Genomic DNA, 16,955 nt, shown 5'->3' on the forward strand with positions numbered 1-16,955 from the left:
TTTGTTGCGGTTAAATCCCATCCCGACCGTCCTCCCGTAGCAAGGACTATCCGGCTACGCGGTAAAATAAGTCTAGTAAGCCAGAAATGGCCGGCGTGACCTGTAAGGTCGTTAAAGCCAAGAAAAGAGAGAGATTGCGGTAGGAAGAAACTATTTTGCAGTTTTATTCTCAAGACGAGAGGTCCCAAGGTTTGAACCTTCCAAAGACCTGGATTGAAAAATTAAGTTCCATAATGATGAGCGGATATTTTAGATCCTACATAACGACTTCAATGGTGCAATTATCTGTCTTTGCATTTTCTAACGTTACTTGACGATAATTTGAATTAAAAGCAAACTTGTGAAAATACCGACCATAGATAAATCGCTCTCTAGCTGGAATGGATAGGTTCTCATTTCGGTTCTGTTTAGTGTGATTACTTATTTAGAGCACAGAGAAAGACAGAAATGATAAAACTCTTTCTGAAGGGTTTTTTATCTGAACCGACGGAGATTTTAACGACAATTTGGTCTAGTTGATGGACATTTTTCCATATTCGATGCAGTCTGAAATGAAGAAGGACAATAACTGTAAGTCGATAGACATAGGCCTTAATACCCATAATTGATCTAAAGATCACTTTTGTTCTAAAGATCACAACCAAAATTTCAATTGGATAAGAAACGAGCCTAATTACAAACAAATGATACCAGTGTCCTAACAGAGGTCCCCTTGTTGTTTAGTTAAAAAGGACATTCAGTTTCAGTTCAGTTTTTAATGTCAATTCTTTCAAATGATTAATACCACATTCAGCCCATTACTTCATTCTTTGTTGTATTTATTCACGGTATCTCAATTGCATAATCATTTTCTTTTATTATTACCATTTCTGTTCTTATGTTTCCTTTCTTTTTTTACTTTCCTTCGCTTCTTGTACAACTCCGCTTACCAATTAAATCCTCTTGTTCGATTCTTTCCTTTAATGTGTGTGTGTGTGAGTGTGTTTTATCTTGGGAAAAGCTGAAAAAATGGCAAACGCACATTTCTGGTTTGTTTTTTTTTTGTTTTTACACAATAAATTGCAAATTCTTAGCACACATACACATAATCGATTCTCAATCTACTGCTGCACAACAGGCAGGAGCAGTCAGAAGGGTGCAGGCGGACCAGGCAATAAAAGCCACAGTGTTACCTACTGCTTGGTAGTAGAGAGAGCATTAGTTCTGAGTGGTTATCCTTGCTCCTTGAACGATTGCTTATTGCATCCAAGGGTCAAGAATACCAATAGAGAATCAGAAATCAGAAGCATGGTTTTGCTTCTCCTGCTGCTGTACATATTTGCAATTACGGACCAACGCACCGCCACAACGGTTTACCCGGGGCCTTGGGGTTTCGTTTGATTTTTGTTTTGCGTTTTCTTTTTGTGCTAACCTGTTTCTTTTACCGCATGTTCCCAATAATCGGCATGTTTGTTGGCTGCTTGCGGAATAATGGTTTCGTTTGTTTGTGTCAGCTGTTTCGGAATTCGAATTCTTCTCCACTGACGAATGGCTTTTGAACAAATACGCTAAAGAAATATCATACTGGTATTTGTTGCTGCTGCTGTTGGATGCCTTAATCATTATTGACTATTACACACAAATAGAGGTATTTTTTTGTAGTTCTAGAGTATCTGTGTCACGTTGCGCTTCGCTTTCGTTTTGATAATTATGCTGCTTTTTTGTTTGTTTGCTTGCTTGCTTAGGATAATGTCTACTTAATAGAAAATCAACTGAAGCACAGCTAGAACGCGATAACCGGCTCGCGATATTATGGTCGAATGTTTTGATCGTCTAGATTAACCACACACACAAAAAACAAAGATGATTTGTTTCCTTTTTATGCTGAAAAAAGATCATTCCTAGCTTCTTTGCAGCATCCTTACTTCCTTATCTGTGTTTGCTCCATCAAATCTAAACATTAATAAGCAAAAAAGAAAATTCCTTCTAGGTGTGTGATTCATACATTGTTACACTGTTGCAAACTGTCAGCGCTTTACATTTCTCACGCAAAAGCGATCCTACAAGCGGGATTCCTACTGCGGCCGGGCATGTGTAATCCATCCTTTCGGTTTCTAAAAACACTACGCAGTGAATGGAAAGGCACAGCGTCAGCGAAAGAAATGGCCCAATTCGCCTTACCAAATTCGCTTGCGTTGGTTGGGTTGGGCAGGCAGTTGAGCATTAAAAACAAATGTTTGTGCGCTTGTTTGACTTACTCGGCTCCACAGAAGCCAAATATCTATTCCTTCCCTAAACGGTCCTATTTCTTTTACAAAACAAAACATAAACGACGGCCCATGCACGGGTCGGCAGCGCGGTACACAGTTCGTCTTTACGAATTTCGCTTATCGTGTAATATGTTGTTGCTGGGTTCATTGTTCTAATTGTGCCATGGCAAACATGTTTCGTGATGGTACGGTTTCCGCTCCGTCGTATGAGAGGTATGGGATGACTTAGGGAATGAGAAGCATTAACTTAAATCGTAAACAAAACGTTCGTCGCAGACCGATGCTCGTTCTCTCAACCTCGTGTGTTCATGTTTCCTTGCTTGCTCTATTCGTTTCTATCTCTAGATTCGTATTTTATATTACGCCTATCGATATAATTAATGAGTAATTGTTGATTCTTTTTTTGTTGATGTATTAATGTATGCATGCGTGCGTGTGTGTGTGATTGTATGCTGTGGTAGCTTTGAATGTACGTGTGTGCTTTGGACGAGGCGATGGCATTAGAGAATTTGATCCTCCATTCTACGGATTGTCGCGAGTAAATAAAACATTAACGTGATTCTACCGAAGCATTGGACCACAGTGATATATACCAGTTGCCAATCGATCAACTCAAATCAAAACAATCGATACAAAATGCAACACGCGCGGGAACAATGAGCAATACGGCCGCACACCAACTTAGGCTTGGCGCGCACGCGTTTAATGGAATGCTTTCAGTGAGTGCAAATTGCAGCAGCGCACCGATAATGGTTTGAGTTTGGAAAATTATTATTACTTTTGCATCTCGCTACGGCTGCAACGCATCAGAGAAAGTGCTGGTCAGGTTATCATATCAGACTAGATTCATGTAACAGCAAAAGCATTTCGTTTGTTCGGCACAAAATGTTTACACAATTATTTGTTGCCTTTTCTCTTCTGTGCGCGTGTGTGGGTGTGGTGCTTGGGAACAGTCTACACTTCTATGCTAGTGAATTTTATGTCCTAATCCACTCATCATCCACTATGCGTCCCTACTATTGTGTGGCGATCGTTGTTCGGGCAAAATATGACAAACAGAAAAAAAACTCTATTACGATGGCACGTATACCCTCATACACCACCCGCACTATCACGGTTGGGTGGCACGCAAGACATGGAACTTGCCTCTAATGCACCCATCCATCACTTTGTTCCAGCACTGTTTAATGGGCGGCTGGCCTGAGTTGAAATTGAGGTTGATATAAACGGCTAGCTGCGATTGGTTGCAAAAAAAAACACAAACCGAATCCAAAACAAAAAAAGGGTACATAATTATCGACTTAGTCTCCTGTCTCTGTTTAGTTCTCGGCGCCCCTCCAGATTCATTTGTTGTAGAAACGGTCGGGTTGGTTCCTTGTATCGCGTGGTATCAGTGTATTCGGTATATAAAAAGAGTTAATCCTAATTGTCATTCTTCACATAAAATGTTCCAAAAAAAGAAGGAGCTACAAAGCCCCCTCATTATGTTAGTGTTTTGTTTATCATTTGTTTATCGTTCTTTACTGTGTTAAACTTCTAAGTTTCGGTGTTTTCGGCGGTTCATACCTTTCACGTTCGGCTTCCCTCTTCTAATAGCGCAACACTAGCCACCTACTTAACACTTAACTGGAACTTTCTTGTTTGTCAATCGTTTCAGATAATATAAGCCTTCATTCTCGTTTTCTTGTGCTATGCTGCATATGCTATGTTGTTTCCTGTTACAATCTGTCTTGCTAATTCCCTTTTCCTTCGCCCTCTTTTTTCGTTCAAAGGAAGCCACATTCGTTACTGACCCTAAACTCAGTATCAATCCTACCATCCTCATTGTCGCCTTACGATACGTATATATTGTATTTTGTTTTGTTTTGCAGTGTTTGCTGTTTAATATATTGGTTTAATATTGTTCGAATATTAATTACTATCTCGAGCCGGTTTATGCCTTCTATCAACAATCGTTTACGATGCCTAGCGATATTTTATACAGATCAGCAAAATTTACAATAGCCCTATGCAAGAACTCATATTGTGCCTGGAAAGAATACAAAGAGAAAAACAAATGAGCGACAAATGCCTTTCGAATGCCACACATCGTCACATTACTTACATATGTCTGTATCATTAAACTACGTTGTGCTCGAAGTTTCCGCACCACCGTGCAAATATCGACACGTTTCTCCGTCTTTAGCTGCATCACTAATATACACATGGCAACGAAAAGGGAACTTTTGTCCGTTCCGAGACTGTAGACAAATAGAGAAAGCAATAATGGTGAGAATCGAATAAGACGCAGCGAAACGACGCCCTCTCTTACCTGCAGTGAACGGCAATCGTAAAAATGTCCTGCTGCTGAGAGCTATGCTTCTGCGCCTGGTTCACGATCTCGATCATACCGCGGGTCACCTCGGGGACTTCGCCCTCGACCGTCGGCCACCCATTATACTGGAACTGTGTCACGTGGATCGTGTCGTTCGTCTTGCAGTTGGTGACGGTAAACTCGCGCTTCGTGTAGTAAGGACCACTCTCACTCTGAATGTACGACACTAGCAAATTCTCGTACTTCATCTCTTCGTCCGCCCAATACCTGGGACACTTGTTTGGACCGTCACCGATCTGTTGCAAAAAGGCACATCGTTAATCGTTAAATAATTTCAACAACCGACCACACGACCGCCGATACCATACCTCTGAAAACATGACGATCGTTTTGATGCGTTGCTCAAAGATCATGCGCCAAAAATCGAAAATGGTGTCCTCCATCGGATCCTGCGTAATGACGAAATTGTTCTCATCATCGTACCCATCGATAAAGGACGCATTGATGTAGGTGCAATGATCCCGACCGGGTATAGGGGCCAGTATGACACGGTTCTTATCGTACGGAATGCACGCTTCGGCGCGATTTTTCACCTTATTCTCCTCACTCGAGCCCATCGTTGTGGTTTTTCGCGTGTCCTCTTGGAACGCTTTCAAACGCTGAAGAGTAAATCACATCGATTAAGCCGGCTACTTCGTCTTGCATAAGCCCTAATCTCACCTGAAACTGTAGCTCAAGCCGTGATATTTCGACATTCTCCGAAGACGGTTGCTTGAGTGCTTCAATTGTGCTTGCCAATGACTTTTGATCAATCTCTGTATCGCCAAAATAGGCCAACTCAGCCAAGGCTCGATACAAAAATATGTATTGTTTCTAAAGAGAAATCAAATTGTCAGATTAATTCGAAACACCGTGCCGAAAAGATAATGCTCGCTTACCAAAGATTGGACGAGGAAATTTCTTTGATATCGCATATCACAAATGGTGTTAAAAATAAACACCTGACCCTCCTCCTGTAGCTGCTGCATTAGCGTATCGAGCGCTACAAACGTGCCAGTACGACCGACGCCTGCGCTGCAATGCACCAATATAGGGCCACGCTGCAGCGAGTACTCGGAGTTGATTCGATTGATAAACTTGGTTATGCCTTGCGGGTGTTCCGGTGCCATGAAATCCTTCCATGCCAAATAGTGATATTGACTGATCTCGCGCGATGTTTCCTCGCCCGAACTGGCGGACCGTTTTGTGACCTGTAAAGTAATGAAAAATCATGCATGCAGTAATAGTCATTCCCGCAGATTATTATCAAACCCCAGCAATACCTACCTTTAGCGTGCGGACGATATAATCGGCATAGTATGTTAGAGATTGGAACGTGATCAGCAGCTCACCGTACTGAATAGAATCGTTCGTACTTTCGGGCCAGTATTTTGCACACTTGGTTTTGTTGTATTCTTCCAGATTTGTAAGCATCACGATAATCTCCAGATGCTGTTCCCAGATCATGCGCCAAAAATCATTGATCGTTGCATCCATTGGACCCTGGGCGCAGATGAACTTCTTTCGCTCCTTGTATCCAATCACGAAGTTCGCATTAATGTAGTCTGATCCAGCCAATCCGTTCAGCGGCGTTAGCTTCACCCGAGTCTGATCGTACGCCTTGATGTCGGGATACCGGTTCTTCGGCATATTTTCCTTCATGTCCGAGTTCTTGGTCGTCCGATCGGCAAACTTGTCCGGCAGCAGCTCAAACTCATGCTGAAAGCCGTAGTCCGAGTCTTTGTGCTTTTCGTTGTACGCCTTCGGGAGATCGTCTTTCGAGATCGGCGGAAGGACCGGCGGTTTGGCACTGTTGGAACCGAGCAAATGACGATGATGAGCATTAACACCGCGGCCACCATTGCAGAGGGCGCGTCTATAGAGAGGGGCGATAAAGGAAGGGAGCCAAAATAGTCCCGGGGAAACAAAAGCAACCGAAGGAAACACAAACCAATGATGGTGTCTCTCTTTTTTTTTCTCCCTCCCGGATCTGATTTACAAGACGTTAATAAAACGAACGAAGCGCTTACCTTAGAGAATCACCCAAACTAATCGTTTCACCTTCCTGGGCTATATTGTTACTGACGTGCTTGTGCAGGAAACAGAGAACCATCAGTACAATCACGACCACGGCAATCAGTGCAAGCAGCACTTGAATAACAATGTTCAGTATGTAGGAGATGTCGTTTCCATCCCTATCCTCTCCCGATGGTGCACCGGCATTCATTTCTTGGAAGTATTCGCTAAATGTCGATACGTAGCGTCCATCATCACCACCATCGGTATTAACTACAATCCGGGAAAACAAAACGACTAATTAGTATATTCTTTTCGGCAAAATATTGTCCTACCGGTTCGACAACAACACTTACCGACAACCTCAAGAAAACCAGTGTAATTACTAGTCGGATCTAGGGCACCGTCAAAAATCGTTTCCAAACGGGGCATCATTAGCTCAAAATACTTTCCCGTATCTCGTTTCTCATGGTTGGAAGACGCTTTACGTTCATCTTCCAATGGCACTGCTTCGTTGCCCGTTCTTACACCAGGTGCTGATGTCACATCGTCATCAGCTGGGAGATCATCTTTAGCAACAGGCAATTCTGTGTGGAAAAATAGAATGACAAAAAAATCATACAGACATATAATAATAGTACTTCTGATCGATGAAAAATTTAATACCCACCTGTTGTTACCATGGAACGGTCGGCATCCGAATGAACCGGTGGTCGCGACTGAAGACACTGTGGACATAATCCTACCGCGGGACTATTTTTCCCATCGCCCAAAAACACCTCCGTCTGCGTGCTTATACCAGCGAACACCTCCGCCAGATACGTTCCACCGTGGGTATTATTGATCGAATGCACGTCAGCATAACTCGTGATGTGTGCGTTCTCCGGCGCCGGCAGTGAGCCGTTGTGGTGAATGTGTATCCGTGTTAGGTATATCTTATAGCAGCAGATCGGCCCATTCCGTTCGGAAAGACGGGGCAAAAACAACTTAAAGATCCAATCGTGCTGATCCGTCCGCAACTTGCCCCAACTGATGCGACCAAGATTGTCGGGCGTTGTGGCTGGCATCGTACAGGTGGCCGATGCGATCACACCGGGCCGCTTTGTGCGTGTGTGGGCCGTAACGTTTACGGTGTAGTTTGTGTTCGGCGGTACATTGTCATACTCGGTGGATAGTGTGTGGATGTTTTTGATCTTCGGTCCCCAGATGTCGTTCTTCATCATGCCAAATTCCGAACGAAAGGTAGCGACCCCGCTCAGGATGGTTTGGTAGGACATTATTTTGCCGTTTGGAATTTCCGGCTCATCCCATCGCACGCGCACAAAGTTACGGCGGGAAATGTTATGATGTGAGCAGGTTATTTTGAGGTTCCGAGGAGACGACGCCTGTCCATCACTGGTCGTGCCGTTCACTGGCTCTGACCAATTGCCGCATATCTTTGTCAGCTCACTGCAGGCCCGCACACGAAAGGTGTATTCCGTTGCCGTGGCTAGATTATCGAACATGTACGGTAAATTGCGGCTGTTCTGCGGATGAAATGCTTCCTTTTTCATAATGGAAGCATTGACGCTGGCAAGCGATACGACCAGCTCGTAATATTGGATGTAATCGGTGAGATTTCCCGGTGGTGGTGCCCACCCGATAGTGATCGTTGAATGGGTGCTTCCCTTGACTTCCACTAGCGGCGTAAAGCTCGGGTCCGTATCGAGTGTACGAATGGTTTCACTGTATTCGTGATGCTTGCTATCACCCTGCCCATTGGATGCACCCAAACTTATTTTGTAATCCGTCCCAGGCTCGAATCCATCCAGTACGTAGAACGAATTGTTTCCTCCTATCTTTTCACGGTAGTAGGTAAACGTCTGATCACCCGTTTTTAAGTATCGCACGATGTAATTCTTAATCTGATCGTTCCCATCGTTTACCGTCCAGTTCAGATAGATCTTGTTGGCACCGACCGCTTTCGCGTAATCGATCGTTACCTGCGGCACATCCAAAATCAGTAGGGACATCGATTTCTTTACCTCGTAGTTGGCTTGCATCTGCGCCGAAGGCATTACCACGCACGAATACGTTCCGTTGTGGGCTTTTGTGAGATCGCGCAGCGTTAGGGTGGCATTCATGTGCCGTTCGTCGATCACCCGCTGTTCTGAGTTGTTGGCCAGCGCCTTCATGCTGTTTTCACCCGACGCATCCTCCTTTACCCAGTAAACAGTGTGGGACAGCGGGAATGCTTCGATCACACAGTACAGCTGCTGGATGCTGGTCGTCTTAGTTCTAATTTTGTCATTGCTAGTTTGGGTGATCTTTGGTAGAATTACGGTGCGTACGGTGTACGACACGTTGAGACCATTTTCCAGGTTGTAGCAGGTGTAGTTACCTTCGTCCGATTTGGTAAAATTGTTTATGGTCAGCGTGTAGAACAGTTTCTGAGCATTTTCATCGTCCGTCTCGTCCTCCAGTACGAAGTACGGCCACTTTCGTACCGCCTCGCTGCTGTCCACGATAAGGAACGATATGCTGCAAACGAGATGCGTATGTGCGCATGTTAATAAGCGTTTGTTTTGCAGCAGGGAACAACGTATACGCCCCTTTGTGTCGTCACACTTACCGAGAGTTTGAAATGTTTGCGCCATTCTTTTGCCACACTATGTTCTGGTTTTCGGATGTGGCACAGGACAGCGTTCCGTTACTGCCGGTAATGAAGTATTCCTCTCGCACTGAAAATCACGCAAAAATGCATTAGTCATCATAGACACACCGGGTCGATCGAGAGCATTCTTACTACCTTGGCTATTCTTCGCTGCGACCAGCTGACACACGACGTAGACACTTACGAGCCAACACAGGAAGGCTTGCTTTTTCCACATTGCTTACCGTCTACGGGTAAGAGCGTGTGAAGACAGCTCTTCAATGGCACTATGTTCAGCTTTGCTGCAAATCCACCCTTCCTGTGTGTTAAGTTTTTGCCTGCCAACACCCAACTAGGCCGCGCAAAACTGCCCAGCTTCCGCGGACGGGGACGGATGCGGACAACCGACACGGATTTATCTCGCCCGCACGTTCGTACGTTGATTGCTCTCTGCCCCCGGTACGCTTTCCGTTGTTGCTTCTACTTCTTCTTCTTGCTTTGCTTGCTCGCTGCTTCTTTTCCTCGTACAGCGCCCACGGAACACCTCTTTCTTCTTGCTGGTAGTTCGGATGCGGCTTATCACACACTCGTTGCACTGTGCCGGTGCGCGTTACGCGTTTATTCTATCGCAACTACACTGCACGCAACCATCACTCACTTTTTATTGCTTTTGTTTCATGGTTTTAGCGCTTTTCGGCAGCGATTTTCGGACCCAAACGGGAATGGGAAAACAAAAACCGTGTACAATGGCGACCAAAGTGAATGTGGACCGGGTTGGTACATAGCGCACGCTCTGACACCCGACGGCGGCGCTTGACGATGACAGTTGAAGCAGAGTGCTGTCAGGCGGAGCACGAATATTGTGATTCAATTTATATAAATGAAACGATAAAAGACTATTTGTGGCATTGCAATAACTAATTAACGTCTACAGCGCTCATGATTTATGCCATAGAAGCTTCACTTAGATCGAAACACTATGAAAAAATCGTGTTTGTCGAGCGTTCGAACTGTTACGGATGTTATGGACGTCTTTTAATTCTGTCCGTACGCAAAGTGCTTTACCCACCGTGCGTAAATATTCAATTTTTTATCAGCAAAAATGTATTGAACAAAAACATCGATTTCCTATGTTTAGTAAAAATGTTTATTACCAATATCCAACAATGATTTAATTCATGAACGCTTCAAAGAACGGGAAAATCAATCAGTCCTATAGTGCACAAATGTTCGGCCATAGTGCGATGCACTTCAAACTGAGCTATTTTTCTGAGCCACTAATCGAAACCGTCGGATGCAGCGGAGCAAACTAAATCTATAATTATCAGCTAAAATGAAGCTGCTAATTAAATGCTGAATGCAAATTGACGAATACTTTACCAGTGGCAAGATGGAGTGGATTCCGAGGCCATAGCAAACACAAACTATAATGTAAAAAGGGTTTTTTATTAAATTGTGTGGATCAATTTGTATATCGGTAAAGATGCAACCTTCGTTATTAACATAGATAATTTTGAACTGTTTAAATTATTAATGTCTTCAACTTTCTCAATGTAAACATCTTTACGAATGAATAGCAATCATCATAAAACACACTTAGTTATTGATGTTGCCTGTTTGTTATCTGCAATGGAATGGAATTTTTCTGAAGCAACAACACAAAGCATTGCAAAAATAGAACTCTTTTTTATCTACCGGAAAGAATCATAAAAATGGATAACAAAACTGTAGCTGATAACATCTAAAAGAGGGATAAGGATCGAATTAGTCGTACCGGACACATTGATACGCTGTTTCTAAGGTATCTTTAGACCACGGCGATTTCGATATCATGGTAAGGAAATACTGTAAAGCCGCAAAAAATTTGTCTTCCACGACAGCAGAGAATGCAGCACTGTTTGCAACTGGCTGCTGTAACGCGTGATATCAATATATCAGCAGAGAGGGTAGAAAGCTATCATTGTCAGTAATCGCAGATAATCGGATTTTGTTCCAAGAAAGTAAATTGCTTTCGCGTAAATATCGTGTTGCGTTGCGCATTCGGCAGAATCAGCTGGTAAAGCATCAGGTCTCTATATCAATATTCGTAACCCACCAAAAAACATTTCACACGTACCGGAAGAAAAACAAACAAGCAATCGACGCACGTTACCAGGCTATCAATCCATGCTCATCATATCCAACATTTCGGTACATCCAGCGCACAGAAGGTTTTATCACAGCGTACAATGAAGAAACGTGCGATATGGCAAGGTGCGCTCGAAGCTCTCCATAATTGTATTACTAAATCAATCGGCACCAAACGCTTGTCAATTGTGTGTCGAGTGGATTACTTGCCACTTGACTGATTGATTCTCTTATCTAGTTGGCACTAGTGGGCACCTAGCTCTGGCAGGTGAAACAGAAGCCAACGCGGCAAAAACGAACTGAGCTGAGTCGACGCCAGGGTACGTGGAATGCGCCAGTAGCAGTTTTCCATATTTTTAGCTAATAATACATTCCACTCGTGGCACGCTCAACTAATCAGGCTTTACGAGCCACCCCGAAGCTGCTGCTATTGTGCCGCAATTTCCAATCGTATATCTCTACCGTGCCACTCTCGGCTGACAATGTTTTAGAAGTTAAGAATCATTAAATACTTGCTCTACTTTTGCGTCAAGTTTGTTCTCGCGCCGTGCTGCAAGATAGCAATACAGTTCATCTGGCGAAGGGATGAAACAGGAAACTGGAATGGTACTAGTACGTGGTTCTGCTACAACTAACTTAGCTACTACAACTAGCTTAAGCTGACCTGTACATATTGCGCTAAAAGTTTGTCATGGCATGATTTATGGCATGTCCATCAGCCTAAGATGGAAATAGGATGCACACTGTGCTCCCGCAAACCTTCCTAAGTCTCTACCCTGTTCCCTTCCCGCTTTGTGGGTAGTAGGGGCAGTTGATAAGTTTCTTTGAACAATACAATCTATCTTAACGATACGGAGCAGAGCCCCACGGGCGCGCGCACACAGAACGGTATGGTGTGACTGCTGGTGGAGACAAAACCCCGTGCTTACTACCTGGTCGGTTATGTCAGTGCGTCAGCTTGTCGTGTGACGATGGCGAAAGGCACTGATAACGTCTTGCCCATGCAGCGGTGGGAGTGCACGTTTTTTTTTTGTATGCCTACATGCCTCAAACAACTCGACTATCATTCGCGTGCAGATCGCGGCCAGAGAACAATAACACAAGGGGACAACGCGATACCGATGGGTTTCACTGCGCGTGATCTCTCTCCGTGTGCGTCCGTGTCCACTTTGTAGTGGATAGGGTAGAGATAGACTTAATCAACAGCCCCAATATACACTTATCGTTTGGAAACAAATTATCGAACTACGTTGCTGCTGCTGCTGCTGGTGCTGGCGTGTGCGGAGACGTTCGTAAAAATCGACCGAGAAGCTTGTCGTAAAAAATATGGGAAGCAAAATATTGGATCGTAGATGTTTTTTGCTCGTTTTATAGCAAAACCCTTTAAATTTATCACATTAATCTATTATCTTTCCCATTGCGCTTCTGGCGGTAATGTTTATCACCACAAGCGATGTGAGCAATAGAATGAGCCCTGGATTGAGCTACACAGGAAAAGGCTACCTAATGCAATATAACTTCGCAGCAATGATAGGTTATAATGGGCGAAACAAATCTTTAATCAATTTATTGAACACCGAAAACACCACACTTGCTGTGCACGGTGGTTATCGGAAGCTTCACGACACTACCCAGATAGAGTAGCTCAATTTCTTTACGATCATCATCAATATGGTAGACCTCCAAGACTGGGGCCGAATAATAAGAGGAAGCTGAAAAAGCGACAATACATTTATAGCATTGAGGTTGAGCTTTAAAAATGGTCGCGGTCGCGTTCCGATTACTACAAAGTGTGGACTTTGGAAGTTATACGCATTTTATCGTACACGGTGCCAAACGCAATCCAAGGACGTCCATTTTGTGGATCATAGTAGACAACGGATGGAAGCTTTTGAGCAAAAGTCGTTTCTACGGTAGCAGATCTTCTTGCACCATTCCGTTTCTTATCAACCAACATCAGCGACGTATCGAAACGATCAAAACAATAGGGCCCAACCATAATGGTCGCCCATCGAGGGTTGCAAAAATAATAAAAACAATCACCATTGCAGTGGAAGAGTAAAGCAGCAAACATCGAGTCCATTATTATTTTATTATTATTGAAGGTGCATAGTGCGCATACACCCCCGTTCCGTGTGAGACCGCGAGGTTGTTTGTATTGTTAGGGATGTTTGTAATTTTAATATCTGCTCATTACGCGACCAAAAACCTCGAATTTCTACTTCGAATCCGCAACGAATCGCGCAAACGGCACAGTACGGGCTAATCGCGTATTCGCTGCACGTTCAGCATTTTAGTGACACATAAAAATAAGCAAAAAGTTAAACCGTTCCACTCCAAGCTGCAAGCGCACACGAACATGCGCATCATCGCTCTTTCTGCTGTTGCAGCAGGTAGATAGTGTCACAGAGCTCGGTATTAGCCGGTACTTACCGGCTTCGGTGAGCATTGCTATTTGCATTCGATGGCGCTACGGGCCACCGGAGCGACCAGCGCCAACGTGGATTACACATGTACGTATCAGCTACTAGCGCAGATATCGCGTAACAGCGTCTTGGACGTACGCAAGACATACAGCGCACGTTAAAGCGCGGTTGGATTACGGATTTGTGGATCCACCTGTCGGTCTTCCTGTTAGCCTTTTTGGGGCTATGCTGTTTTTTTTTCCTTTTTCTTTTCTTCGTGACGCTTGTCTGTGCAACTTGTGGTGTTATCTAGACAAATATTAATTATGAATTTCATGATAACCCTGACCGCACTAGAAACCAGACACGCACGGAATGCAAAAGGTATGAGGGCAAGGTGTGGTTGTTGATAGACACTATGTTTTCCCCTTGTCGGGAAGACAGTGGATTAACGAAATCTCATAATACTCGATCCAAGGTGTGTATCAATTATTTTTAACTGACCGCCATCGGCGTCGGCATTATCAGTCGCCCAACCGCCGAAAAAAGAAATGTTTCCAAGTGTTTCGGATACACCGCTTTCATGTCTAGCGGAGCGTCTTCAAACTAAATCTTAATCCGTTGGACTCGAACCGTAACGATATGAATTTAATATTGAAAGCAACGTCAGAACTTGTGAATCCCTCACGAGGATATTCGGTACAGAAGCGATGGAACATTGGAGGTTATAAGGTGTTGGACATTTTTTGTAAAGTGATAAAGAGCTAATTTATCACATTAAATCTTCTTGTCAGCAATGTGCCTGCGATGATTTTTGCCCTCAACCTGGACTCAAAATCTTCAGCCACCAGAGTACCAGTTTGCCTCAAGGACGCAGCTTTGTCCGATAACGAACTTCATGGTCCACGTCCTGACGCGTCGCTGTCATCTTTAATCACGCGCACCGAGCCTTCCATGAGTGGACCAATCTGTGTCCAATATATCACCACCACGCAATTCCAGCATCTCACTCACTTCCTGCGTCCACAAATTCGTCCCACACTATCTCGATTTATTCAAATTATCTGCCCAATATTTGGCCCACCAATTAGCGCGAATTGTGCGAAGTCGTGCTTATACGGTTGGCACCCGGTACTCGGCCCGGATAGCGCCATTAGACGGATGATCGGGTTTGCCGTTGCTTTGGAATTAGAGAGATTTCGTTTAGAAGTTTACTCACGACACAGCACAACATCACTTTGCACCGACGGAAAGTGAGTGAAGATTTGGCAGTCAACTTTCCAGTATTTGTCGACACTTACCTCACTTGCTGCAGGACAGGTGTGCTGCTGTAGGACGGACCGAGGGAGACAAAGTGACTCGGGCAGCTAGTTTCACAATTTTTTGACTACTCAAACCTTATGCACGAGGCGAGAAGTAAAAGACAAAACCAAAGAGCTTACCTAGCAACTGCACGGACAGGGAACTCGAAGACAACATTAAACAAACTGCACAATTGACAGGCAAACATACGTCTACCGAGTGGAGCAGAAATTCGGATTGTACTCTCACGACCTCTTTTCAAAAACAACCAACGTGTGACGTACGGAATATTTTCCTCAATTGTTTTTGTTATTTCTTATTTTGTTTAATTTTTTTTTTCTTCTCCTGTTTTCATACTTTTCACTTACACTTTTCGTTTCTTTTCTGCCACACCGTGTAGCCCCCGCGTTTGCACTTTCTTCCAACTCACTTAGACTTTGCCTACTTTGACTTGACAACCGCGATGTGTTATGGTTTGTTTTTTTTCTCTCTCTCTCTCTCGATTGCTCGTCTTGCTACTGAGACCACTACACAATCGTGCTAAACCATTTCAAGGGCCCACTTAGCATCTTAGCCGTCCGGGAAAGGAAAGGTAGGTACATCCACTGTGCTCTTCTGCTCTTCTTTCGGTTTAATTGTAACGAGAAATGATTTAACATTTTAAAATCAGTTTTGTTTTTGGCTAATTTGTTTAATTTTTGTTTGATCTTCTTTTTTTGTTTTGCTGCAATTCTTCTTTTCTTACATTCCTGCTATGTTTTGCTTTTCATCTCTCCATCTTTCGGTGATTTGTTGTTGTGGCATTTTCGTCTTTTCACAATTTCTAAGTAGCTTCACGCACGCGCTTCGAACAGTTCGATACTCCGATCCGGTATTTATGTATTTATCATTAATTTAACAATATCTGCGTATTTCATTAGTGTATGGTTTAGGAATAATTTGAAACTTTGATTTCGGTAAATACGTTTTGTTTTATTTTTGAATGATTTTATATGTCTTTTCTTATACTCCCTCCCTTTTTGCTTCATTTTTCAACCCGTCTGTCTCTCTGCCCTGTTCGGCGGTCCAAACACAACAGGGAGTTGGCGGTGTAACATTGCTTTTGCTGTAAACTTTCGATTTTGTTGCGTTGCGGGGGGGAAGGTGTGGGGATTAGTTTTATATGTTTCATCACTATGCAGTCACGTCCTCCATCCTTATTCTTCTTTCAATCGATAACAAAACGCACGAATGTACGGAATAACGTTAAGACTTCCGTTCCATCCATAAAAGATGCTGCTCAACCATGTGCTAGTACGTCGTCATTAGTCTGTTGGATCGTGAGTTTTATTTTGGATGTGATTTTGCATAGAATCGCTACGATTCACTACCGTACGATGTGTTTGTTCAAAAGGTGCAGCAGCAGCAGCTAGTTGCGCTAGTTCCACGATTACACGTTTTCCCGTTTCGCTCCATTTTATTTTATTCGCTGGTTGTTTAGTCTGTTTGTTACGTTTTTTTCTGTTTTTTTTTCACAACAAAATGAATGAATAGAACTACATCGATGAATATACAGCAAAAGTGATGAAAGTTTTGTATATGGTATATGTATATATATATATATATATAATATATATCGTAGGCTTCATTCGATTCTCTGCACCTTCGCACCTTCTCCTTTCGTCGTGTCTTGTTTGCTTTTGCTTTTATATACTCACAACACTCGGCGACCATTGTCAATAATATATAATATACTATATGTTTTTTCTGTCTTTTCTGGCATATATATATATCTATATATATGTATATATGTATATTCTTGTCCTGCAGTTTGCTAATATTACTTTACCTCTTTTGTAAACTGTAGCCGAACGTATGTTTACAACGTTGTT

The 16,955-nt window shown here is 43.4% G+C and overlaps 2 protein-coding genes across 3 annotated transcripts in view; one reads left to right on the plus strand and one right to left on the minus strand.

The window, feature by feature from the left end:
- The window catches only part of LOC125765078 (acyl-CoA:lysophosphatidylglycerol acyltransferase 1-like), a 70,767-nt gene that overhangs the window by 3,045 nt on the left and 50,767 nt on the right, over window positions 1-16,955 (plus strand). The window lies entirely within an intron of this gene.
- On the minus strand, window positions 802-10,028 carry LOC125764911 (tyrosine-protein phosphatase 69D). Of its 2 annotated transcripts, none has more exons than XM_049429621.1 (12): window positions 9,407-10,028; window positions 9,230-9,338; window positions 7,289-9,138; window positions 6,975-7,205; window positions 6,633-6,891; window positions 5,890-6,412; window positions 5,502-5,813; window positions 5,284-5,436; window positions 4,932-5,222; window positions 4,561-4,859; window positions 4,354-4,489; window positions 802-4,278 (listed from the first exon to the last, which is right to left on the minus strand). In XM_049429621.1, exons 1-12 carry the CDS (start codon window positions 9,486-9,488, stop codon window positions 4,195-4,197), a joined length of 4,329 nt encoding a protein of 1,442 aa, XP_049285578.1. In that variant the 5' UTR covers window positions 9,489-10,028; the 3' UTR covers window positions 802-4,194. The 2 variants fall into 2 exon arrangements, with proteins under 2 accessions (XP_049285578.1, XP_049285577.1); XM_049429620.1 differs by having other exon boundaries at window positions 5,890-6,478.

This window comes from Anopheles funestus, chromosome 2RL, assembly GCF_943734845.2.
Source record: "Anopheles funestus chromosome 2RL, idAnoFuneDA-416_04, whole genome shotgun sequence".
In the NCBI taxonomy this organism is placed as follows: domain Eukaryota; kingdom Metazoa; phylum Arthropoda; class Insecta; order Diptera; family Culicidae; genus Anopheles; species Anopheles funestus.

Excerpts from the sequence above, each read along its gene's own strand:
- LOC125764911 (XM_049429620.1), bottom strand. The coding sequence starts at position 9,488 with ATGTGGAAAAAGCAAGCCTTCCTGTGTTGGCTCGTAAGTGTCTACGTC. Across the intron at positions 9,339-9,406 it reads CGCAGCGAAGAATAGCCAAG|TGCGAGAGGAATACTTCATT; the intron begins GTAGTAAGAATG and ends CGTGATTTTCAG. Across the intron at positions 7,206-7,288 it reads CCGTTCCATGGTAACAACAG|AATTGCCTGTTGCTAAAGAT; the intron begins GTGGGTATTAAA and ends TTTTCCACACAG.